At 36.3% G+C, this 10,806-nt stretch overlaps 4 protein-coding genes across 5 annotated transcripts in view; 2 read left to right on the top strand and 2 right to left on the bottom strand.

Moving 5' to 3' along the window:
* Positions 1 to 1,349, bottom strand: part of Oatp74D (Organic anion transporting polypeptide 74D) — a 52,572-nt gene extending 51,223 nt beyond the window's left edge. For both annotated transcript variants that reach the window (XM_088256461.1, XM_088256477.1), the window contains exon 1: positions 1,013 to 1,349. The gene's annotated coding sequence lies outside the window, so the exon portion shown is untranslated. The remainder of the gene's footprint in view (positions 1 to 1,012) is intronic.
* A 1,096-nt stretch (positions 1,350 to 2,445) lies between these two features.
* Positions 2,446 to 4,270, top strand: Sf3b6 (splicing factor 3b subunit 6). The gene is made up of 3 exons (XM_088277979.1): positions 2,446 to 2,668; positions 2,758 to 2,876; positions 3,885 to 4,270. Exons 1-3 carry the CDS (start codon positions 2,639 to 2,641, stop codon positions 4,114 to 4,116), a joined length of 381 nt encoding a protein of 126 aa, XP_088134105.1. The 5' UTR covers positions 2,446 to 2,638; the 3' UTR covers positions 4,117 to 4,270.
* Positions 4,271 to 5,095: 825 nt separating this feature from the next.
* On the bottom strand, positions 5,096 to 6,758 carry LOC148313786 (FUN14 domain-containing protein 1A-like). Its single transcript, XM_088277991.1, has 4 exons — positions 6,641 to 6,758; positions 6,256 to 6,407; positions 5,496 to 5,691; positions 5,096 to 5,318 (listed from the first exon to the last, which is right to left on the bottom strand). The coding sequence occupies exons 2-4, from the start codon at positions 6,390 to 6,392 to the stop codon at positions 5,238 to 5,240; spliced, it is 414 nt and encodes a 137-aa protein (XP_088134117.1). The 5' UTR covers positions 6,393 to 6,407; positions 6,641 to 6,758; the 3' UTR covers positions 5,096 to 5,237.
* A 1,381-nt stretch (positions 6,759 to 8,139) lies between these two features.
* Positions 8,140 to 9,978, top strand: RnrS (ribonucleoside-diphosphate reductase subunit M2). Its single transcript, XM_088256489.1, has 2 exons — positions 8,140 to 8,803; positions 9,230 to 9,978. The coding sequence occupies exons 1-2, from the start codon at positions 8,259 to 8,261 to the stop codon at positions 9,828 to 9,830; spliced, it is 1,146 nt and encodes a 381-aa protein (XP_088112615.1). The 5' UTR covers positions 8,140 to 8,258; the 3' UTR covers positions 9,831 to 9,978.
* Positions 9,979 to 10,806: the final 828 nt, after the last annotated feature.

Raw genomic sequence — 10,806 nt, forward strand, 5'->3', positions numbered from 1 at the left:
ACGATTTATTTGTAGTGCGAAATATGTAATATATAAAAAATATATATGGATAATACTTGGAGTCAATATAATTATTAAATCATACATCATCTCATTTTTTGCCTAACTTATGACATATGTAATTTATTTAAAATATTAAATGATTAATACATATAACTTTTTTTAAATTTTTGCTTAGGTACCATTTTTTGGAAAATTGAACGTGTCAGTATTTCGGTCATTAGTAAAACGGGGTTTGCCTAAAAAGTCGAAATCCATATTATTATAATACATATAAAAATAAAAGATTAATTATTTTTGACATTATTTTTTGTTCTTTTTATATTTGTTTACAAAAATATTACTAATGTTAGTATATAACTATTTACCGAGATTTTATGCCTCTTCGTCAGGACAATCACTACAACAACGATTGTCCTGACGAAGAGACGAGTACGTCTCGAAACTGGTAGATAAAAAATCTCGGTAAGTGGTAATATATTAACACTTTTGTCGAAAAATATAAAAACAAAATTGACTAACCACAAAGTAAATGCTTTAAATATTAAGAATACTAATAATCATATTCTTTGTTGTTATTTCTCAGTCTGCAACATCTTTCTGAAATCTTTTTCTTTGATTTCCTTTTGTTGGGTTTTAATTTATATTTTGTTATTTTTATATTTTTAAGTACCATCAGTCCACCTCTCTGATCGGTTTTTGTAATATACGAACCAAACAATTAAATATGTTAAAAGTACTCATTGGTTGCACAAAGTTTGAAGGAATAAAAATCAACATCAATTACCAAGATCTAGTAGAAAAGTTCAAATGTATTTATCTAAACCACAGACGAATAGTACTATTTTTTATTCAATGATGTTTTCCTTTTCCATATTATATTTATTGCAATAATCTATAGAGCGGCTTATAATAACAATTATAGTAGTTCAAGCGGCTACTTTTTTTAATAGGATACCGACTTTTCTCTAAAATTATATAATAACAAGTAAAATAATCAATTCATACTCACTTAATTCATATTTTATAAAGATTTTTCTCTGGTATCCTGGGAGACGGTTTTAAAATTTGCCACAGCGCTTAGAACCAAGCAAAATATTAAGAAAACTCCGGCGACAAGAGAGAAGTAATCGCGAATGTCAAATTCTTGAAATGTCAACGCAGCTGACTTTATTATATCCACAAAGGCAGATCCGGCGAACCCGCCACTACCGCAACATTCGTTCATTTCGAAATTCTAAATTGATTACAATTTAATAAACACAAATATAATAAATAAAACAATCTCAGATAAAACTTAACCGAATAACTATACCGTGAACCCACGTCAAACCAACAAAAACAGCAACAAGACGGCCATAGATTAAAAAATAATAAAAGCGATCAAATGAAAATATTGAAGTGCGTACTTAAATGGGAAAGCTTATTTATGCTGATACCCATTTGAACAGCGATCATAAAGCTCTCCGCGCAACTGCAACTTCTCGATTAGAGACTACCAACAAATTGCGCTCCGCAGAGTATTCGTAGTGTATTATTTGTCGAAACAAATGGAACGTGAACCGTTGCACGGTTAGAGCGTGTGGACTTATCGACTAGTTGCAATCGCGGAACCTTAGTTATACGCGATCGTAGTGATAGCGAACATGAACCGATCCACCTGACTGCAACTTTTCCAACAAAGACATCGATTTTTCATCCGGCCACTCTGTATTCAAAAATTTGTAAATTGAATAAAAAACAAACGCACGAAAATAAAACCCCACAGCCACCTATAAACTGGACACGGGCGATCGAATTTAAAAACGACTTGGATATAATAAGTCGTTGCTTAGTTCAGTTTTTGGATTCGATCATATTCAAAGCTTACTACGCCAACAAGTACATAACTTTGGTTGAGTATTTCTAGATTCTAATATATTTGACATCAAAGCTGGAAAAAAATATAAACCAAGAAGTATAAACAAATTTACATAATTGCATACTACAAAAATTATTAGTAAGTGTTATCGTAGGCTTCCTTATCTGGCAGTAATATACTGTTTTCAATGTGCATAGCCGATTTGTTTAAATTACTTAACGTCCAAGTGACTCTGAAATCTAGCTACAGCTTATGCAACACCGCTTATCATGACCTAATCAGGCCTCAACTTTTTAAGTTTTAAAGCCTATGCCTACTCATTAGTGGATTTACTCTTTATGTTTCAAGTTGCTAAAATTTAATGTAAATTATGATTGAAAATTCAAAACAAAAAAACTCGCTATTTTACTTGTATTAAAAAATGGCATGAGTTTATTAGCCTAACCGATCTTTGGGCTGTAACTTATGGGTGTTCATCATGGGCGCACATAAACAGGTAGGAGCAGTTTATTTTCGGGTAGGAGAAAGGGCTACGAAGTCTATGGACTTTATCTTTCAATATCTATGACAGGCTTTTCATTTTCAATCTTTAATTATTGTTTATGATATGTCAAATCGTGTTGTGTCGCTCGATGTTCGTTTTGTTCGGAATTCAATACATAAAATGATCACGACCAACCTCATAAGATAAAAGAATATATAAATATAAGAAGTCTTGCCCCTTACGTATTGCGCGAAACTTCTGTAGCGTACATTGTTAACTACAAAGTACCAATAATGGCAATGGCATTGCAGCGACGCACGAATGTTTGTATATTGTATTTACTATATAACTACGTGAATATAAGTCAGCGAATCTGAGAATATTGTTTTATATTCTTGTGTTTATTTTTCAGGTGCGATTACCTCCCGAAGTAAACAGAGTTTTATATATAAGAAACCTTCCTTACAAAATAACAGGCGAAGAAATGTATGACATCTTTGGAAAATATGGAGCTATTAGACAAATTCGCGTGTAAGTTTATTCATCATACTTTTTTCATTGTCAACTTCTTGACGGTCAGGTACAGGCATATCCTTTCCCAGCACACGTGTCAAATTCAAACAGCTCATGTGGCAACATTTCGTTCAACGCTCGTTAGCTTTTGATTTAAAGTTAGTTCGTCTGATTATATTGTGTTGAGGAACTCGAACGGCTCTAGATAGTGGTTGACACACCTATTTGTAGTGATTTTTCCCATAAAAGGATTGAATTGATGACAGAGGAAAATCGTCATTGGAAGACGTCTGTTCTTTGAGAACATTGTCAACCTGTTCTTCGGGTTTTGACTCACTATGTGTATCTGAATCATGCTTGTAAAGCTCCAATGTAAAGGTGTCATCAATATCTTCAGCCTCTGAACCGCTAGAGTTTTCATGATCTATCTACGACATCACGGCTCTCTCAAAATCATTGTTTCCAGGCATTACGGTTATTCTATTTTTCGCTACATGTTGGTTATTATTATTACCGATAGACCATTTTCTCCCGGACTTCGTACTGGGTTCCATATTGTAAAAGTTTTTAAACTGAAGCAACAAAAAAATATAACTAAAACAAAACTTTTTTCCAAAAATGTGAGTTTCAGTCCAATATTTATTTATATCACCCTGGACTGGTACCTGAAGGGCAAGGCTGATCACCTTCCCTTCGTGTATTTAACAATCAAGATAACATTGCTGCTATACCATGCAGTATCCTATGCACCATTGGGTGCGGATAAGGGTTAGAAGAAAGATGTTCAATAATCGGAGAATGGTGAATGTTAAACGAATTTATAAAGCGACCACTTAAGTCAGCCAAATGCCAGGTCGTAAGCTTGGGATGCTCAGACTTCCATCTCCTTTCATATAAAGAAGAACGATAGATGTTTCATATCAAGTTGAGACACCTATAATAATACTTCTATCTACAACTTGCCTACCTGAAAATATATAATTTTCCACTAATGTATTACTAGTAAAACGTTTTTTCTTGTTGCAGCGGGAACACTCCGGAAACGAGGGGGACTGCATTTGTAGTGTATGAAGATATATTTGATGCAAAAACTGCTTGCGATCATTTATCAGGATTCAATGTGTGCAATAGGTACTTAGTAGTGTTGTATTATAGATCCAATAAAGCATTCAAAGGCATGGACATTGACAAGAAGCAAGAAGAACTTGATTCTATTAAGAAGAAATATGGGATCTCTTCAGAAGATCTGAAAAAATAGTAAACGATGATCATAAGGCAGCGACACAAACCCAAATACACGGAGATCACATAAGTCATAATTTAGTAAAATTACTTCATATTCAGATAAATAAGAGTTTACTTTTTTTTTTAATAAATCACGTTCGAGGAAGTTTTTTATATTTAAAATGAAAGGTTGTTTTTTTTATTTTTCCTTTTTACAGTTGAGTTCCCAATTGTATCTTTATAATTTCCACGGGGACTGCAAATATGGCCAATTTTTTTACTATTTTTAATTCAAGGTATTTATTCTATTTTAATTAAATTGATACTTGCAATCAAAACTGGCATTGTGGGTTTAATTCTCACCAATTGCAAAATTACAAATAACAGGTAATAAATCAAAAGATATACATATTTTCATCAATTGATTTGACAGTTATTTTGTGGTAATATCTATCCATTTTAATTTAAATTTTACCCCATAAATACTATTTCGTAAAATCATTTGTCAATATCAACAAAAATGTGCTCCAAAAAGCAGGGAGACAGTTGCTGACCGATATCAAGGTCTGGAAGGTATCGCTATCTGGGGCATGTGCTGAGAGGAGACAAGTACGAGCTATCGCATCTAATCATAAATGGCAAAATAGAGGGTCGACGAGGCGTGAGCAGACAAATCTCCTGGCTCCGGAATATACGAGATTGGACGGGGTTAGGACCGTCAAGGCGCTGTTTAGAGCTGCCCAGGATAAGGACAATTACTCTCAAGTGATAGTCGACGTTACAGTGTTTAATATGTGTATAATGATACAGAATGAATCAAAACATGTGACGCAATAGATTTTTAGAAACAGCGGTATTTACAAAGTAAAATTTAAATTAAAAATAGATATATTTTTAGTAAGTCTGAATGTTAAGTATATTTCAAAATTCCCCCCCCCCCCCCACCTGCACTCTATTCATAGGTTTTGTGGGTTTTTCTTTTTAAAAAGATTCTGTTATAAAAAATACACATATAAGCTCAAAATAATAAATTTATTCAGCCTTATGAGGCCTCAGTTTAATCTATATTTTAATCAATAAATTAAAGAATACACGACACACATTATATAATAGAATGTATCTTAGGACAATAGGTATAAACATTTTAATAAGGGTTTAAGAGGAAGCTATACCAAAGAGAACTCCGCCGGTAAAGCCTGCCGAGTAGTAGGAGTTGGCTCGCATGAAAGTAATCAACTGAAACAATGGACAAAGTATTAGTTACTATCAACGCATAGTGGTTCGGACATAATGACAACTCGGCTAGAGGTATCAGTTGAGGGCCCCCTAGAAACTAAATTGTACAAACGACCATATGAAAAAGCCCTTCGACCATGCAATCGTAAATACTTATCACCCAGTGGAGAGTTATACCTTGTCCAACCACACGGCAGATTTCTTATCGGCCTCGCGACTCATCTTCTCCCCGATGTTGTCGACGTTCTTGTGTATTTTGTCCCAATCGATGCGGATGTAGCCGGCCTGGCTGGCGAGGTGCAGCAGGATCACGCCGCTGCCGAGCCCCACGGCTGCCACCTTCCCCACCTTCATACCGATGTAACCCGTTACCCTGCGGAGAAGTTTTACATGGTACAAAAGAGAAGAAAGCGATACATGAAATAAAGGCTGGATCAGTGGGGAAGAGTTTTCTTTTAATTTTTTTATTGACAAATATATTAAGATATTCGGTATAATTCTGGTTGAAATCCGAAAACAAATAAGGGAGATATAAAGATTTAAATTATCATTTTAATTGCAAGAAAAGTGTTACGTATTTGGTTAATCTTGTGACTCATTATCACACAGCTACTGTTATTGCGGAGTTTAGGGAAAGAGAACTGACGCCTTTTTTGAATTACCTAATGTCCAAGTGGCTGATATCTAGCTACGGCTTATACATCACCGTTTATCGTGGCCCTATTTAGGTTTCAACTTTATAAGTATTCTAGCCTATACCTACTTGTGAATGGATTTACTCTTTATATTTAACGTTACCATAATTTCTTGTACTCTACGAGTGAAAATTCTAGGCAAAAACACCGAAGTTTTTCAGCCTATTTTTTATTATTTGTATTTTTTATGTTATGAAGAAAAGGGATATTAATTGCCATAAATAAAATTTAAAAAAACCTACCATCCAGACAATGTGCCAACAACCAACTGCTTTGATGCTGATGATTTCCCAATATCTCCGAATGCTTTTTCAATTGCCTTTTTCGAATTTTCCACTATCCCATCAATATCCTTATTTGAGTCTCTGTCCTCACTCATGATTATGGCTCTTTCCTATAAAATACACAATTATTTTGGAGAAAATAACTCTTTTTATTTCAGTTGTTTGCTACAAACAGGATGGATTAAAATTTAGGAGAATAACATGTTTTTTACTGATACATATATTTTTTATGTGCAGATTTCTTATTATGTAAATCGAAGGTTGACTCGTATGGATACTGGGATATAGAAATAAAATAAAATAAACATATGCCATATATTTGCAATCATCCACATTTATTTACCGCGCTTGTGTTTATTTCAGGAACACAAAAACTTCTTTTGCAGTAAACAATTTTTTTAAATTACTGGGCAAATCAATAAATTATCAATTGTTTTGTTTTGGCAATTCACAATTTTGACAATTCTTAATTTATATTTCTATGCAATTCACATTCCCATATGATCGGGCAGGACCAGTGTTAGCAAGGTGGTGTGTAGGTACCTACCCAACGACAGATAAAAAGACTACGTATAAACGTCTGCATATAGTCTAACCGCACCAAACGCGAGTGTTTTTGCCTAGAATTTTCACTCATGAATTGCATTAAATTATAGTAACTTTAAACAAAAAGTGTAAATCCATTCACGAGTAAGTGTAGGCTATGAAACATAAAAAGTTGAAACCTGAGTGGGGTCATGATAAGCGGTGTTGCATAAGCTGTAGCTAGATTTCAGAGTCATTTGGACGGGAGGTAATATAAAAAAAAAACCGCACCAATAGTATCAAATATTTTACACTGATATTTTCTGGTGAAGGTTATTATGCTGTTAAATCAGTCATTTTGTAAATCCGAAAAACTTGTCTATTTAAAGATTTTTCATTTTTCATGACAGGTCATTCTTCTGCTACCTTTATAATTAAAATTTTTGCATGCTGTTAGTGCTTTCGTAATTCGGCGAAATTATCCAGTTTATAGGATCCGCAAAAATGAAAAGGGGGTGAGTAAAACTTTTATAAGAATAGCAAATAAACATACTTTTTAATAGAAAATTGGTTTGAATACATAGCGAAGCAGACAAATAAAACCATTTTATGTTATATCCGAAACTATGGATGGAGCGCCCGGTTCGGTGTACAAGGTGGAGACTGACCGGAGCATTTCGTTGTAAGGTAACACGTTACGATGCAAGCATTCAGGCAGTCAGTAGAGCGAGCCGAGCGCTCCATTCATAGTTTTATATGCTCGGCGATGCTCGCCGCGAGCGATGTTATGACGTTATATTACAACGAAATGCTCCGGTCAGATGAAACAAACGTTAATTCAGAATATTTTCATTCGGAAAAAATGGAACGCGAAACATATTTTTTAAATTGGTTTCATCATTTTTTAAAAATTATAATACACCCGGAATTCCGAAAGCAAAGATCGCCTGTGTGCTACACAGTGCGCCTGCGTACTAAGAACCTTCATTGGTATAAATATTTTTGTTTTGCTAAAAGCAGCTGATTGGTCAATTTCCAACAATATTTTGGCGGGATATGTTTTAATTATCTTAAATTGGTGTATTTGGAGCCTTTTGCAAGACTTTTTGTATTGTTTTTTTATATGAAAAAACAGTTTGTTATGTTTTTGATAGAATTTTCTCGTAAAACAAAGGAAAATGTAATTTGAAATGTGTATTAACATTTTAATTGGCTAATCTTCTCACATTCCTATTGGCTGTCACACATTTTGCGCGGCAAATTTCCAGCGTCTGTCAGAGAAGAACCAACAAGAATCGCGGTGACTAAGTGAGAGACGTAGTCTTTGTGAGAAGCTCCGGGTGAATTTGTCGGTGCAAGTGTCGTGCAGCAGAATTCAACGGAAAATTGCAATATTTGTCGTTATTGAGTCAACCATTTTTAAATACAACCTCAAAATGTCTCTTCACACAGCCGACAAGGAAAATCTGAGCACCGATTTCAATGCGATTCATTTGAAGTCCCCAAAAAAGGCGAGTAGCGTGCTGCAAGACGCTAATGGCGTTCGACGCGCGGAGGAAAAAGAGAAGGTCGAGGCGGACATCACCAAAGGAGACGTAAGCGGGTTCTACCCGCAGCTCGAGCCGCTGCTGCGTGACAATCCGCGCCGCTTTGTCGTGTTCCCCATCCAATACCCCGACATCTGGCGCATGTACAAGAAGGCCGAGGCATCTTTCTGGACCGTGGAGGAGGTGGACCTGTCCAAGGACCTAGCGGACTGGGAGCTGCTCAAGGACGGAGAGCGGCATTTTATCTCGCACGTGCTCGCCTTCTTCGCGGCCTCTGATGGCATCGTGAACGAGAACTTAGTGGAGCGCTTCTCCCAGGAGGTGCAGGTCACCGAGGCGCGCTGCTTCTACGGCTTCCAGGTCGCCATGGAGAACGTTCATTCTGAGATGTATTCCTTGCTGATCGAGACCTACATTAGAAACCCAAAGGAGAGGTGTGTATTATTCACTTAATTGTTAAAATTGTAACTGAACTTCCCTGATATAACATTAATTTTTTCTTTAAAAAACCTCGGCAAATTTGTTATAATTGTCATAAGGAAATTTGCAATACACAAACAAATTTGCTCAAAATTTTTCCTTCTGCATATTCTTCAATCTTATTACTAAGTGAGCACATTTTTTATTGTTACATCATCTTTATGGAAACAGCTAAAAAATCTCAACTGTTGATTATTTTATCCGCAAAAAATATGAAATATAAAATTCAAAATATGGTTTTTCGACTTTTATTTTTTTTTTTAAATAAGAGTGTCTCACAATTATACTTTTTTCTCTCGTGAATTTCGCCACTGTTTTTTTGCCTGTTTTTATTAAACTTTTGTTTATTTGGTTATTAATTAGAGTGTGATTGGTTTCAGGGAGTTCCTTTTCAACGCCATCGAGACCCTGCCGTGCGTGAAGAAGAAGGCAGACTGGGCGCTGAGATGGATCGGGAGCGACTCGGCCTCCTTCGGCGAGCGCATCGTAGCCTTCGCTGCTGTCGAGGGAATCTTCTTCTCCGGTAGCTTTGCGTCCATATTCTGGCTGAAGAAGCGCGGCCTCATGCCCGGCCTGACCTTCAGCAACGAGCTCATCTCCCGCGACGAGGGTCTGCACTGCGACTTCGCCTGTCTTATGTTCAAGCACCTGGTGCAGAAGCCGAGCGCGGACAGGGTGCTGTCCATCATCCGGGACGCGGTGGCCATCGAGCAGGAGTTCCTGACGGACGCGCTGCCCGTGCGGCTGCTGGGCATGAACTGCGAGCTCATGGAGCAGTACATTGAGTTCGTGGCGGACCGGCTGCTGCTGGACCTCGGCTGCACGCGACACTACAACTCCAAGAACCCCTTCAGCTTCATGGACATGATCTCGCTCGAGGGCAAGACCAACTTCTTCGAGAAGAAGGTCGGGGAGTACCAAAAATGGGGAGTTATGGCCGACCGTACCGACAATGTCTTCACTCTGGACGCAGATTTTTGACCCTCTTTATAAATAATAAATAAATTTTATTGACCATAATACGAATGTTCGTATTATGTAGAATTTAACTGTGAATGACCTGTATGGAAATGTGATTTTAAATAATATTATTATGTAAGATAAAATAAACAATTATTGAACTAAGAAAGAGTTTTATTATTAGAATTCAAGTCAATGTGTAAATATAAATACAGTCGAACTCGGTTATGGCGAAATCTCGAATATAGCGAGGAAACATTCGTCAATATTTTGGTTTCTGATTTTCTCCATACATTTATTCGTGGGCCTGCAAAAGGCCCCGCTCCATGGACGAGTCTCCGAAGGTAAACAAAGTCATGAAGCATAACGGTAACCCAGGTCCTAGCTTCAGAGACATGGCCTGCTCAATAAAAGTGGGCATTCAGGATATCAAAAAGAACCTGAATGAGGAGGAGATGAGGCTGATTGCAGACTCAATCCTCAATAAGGTGGATGAAATCTCGGGCAGTGGAAACGGCCCAAGATTTCTAGGGACTCACTTTCGGGCAGCGGGGCTGGTCGTGATCTGTGGCGACGAGTGCAGCAGAGCATTTTTATAAAAAATACCTATTCTCGGAAATAACCAGCAAATTCAGTCGGTCCTCTCATCCTCGTTATAACCGAGTTCGACTACATATTACATTAAAAAAAAACCACATTCTTTATAAATTGAAATCAACGAATTTATACAAATTGTTCAATTTATACACATTGAAATCATTTTGTATAAATTGAAATCAATGAATTTTTACAAATTGATATCATTTTGTGTAAATTGAAATCAACGAGTTTTGAGATATCATTTTTCTTATGATTTAGCATTGAAATTTTCAACGATTTAAAGTTTTGTACGAAAACATTGTGGGGATGAAGGAATAAAACGTAATATTTTTTTGAAATACATCAAAATTCTAGTTAACAAGCTTTGTTACTGCAAGGACATAAAAAAAAGTCTGAA

The sequence above is a fragment of the Brachycentrus maculatus genome, unplaced genomic scaffold (assembly GCF_059751285.1).
Source record: "Brachycentrus maculatus isolate JH-2025_06_01 unplaced genomic scaffold, ASM5975128v1 h1tg000005l, whole genome shotgun sequence".
In the NCBI taxonomy this organism is placed as follows: domain Eukaryota; kingdom Metazoa; phylum Arthropoda; class Insecta; order Trichoptera; family Brachycentridae; genus Brachycentrus; species Brachycentrus maculatus.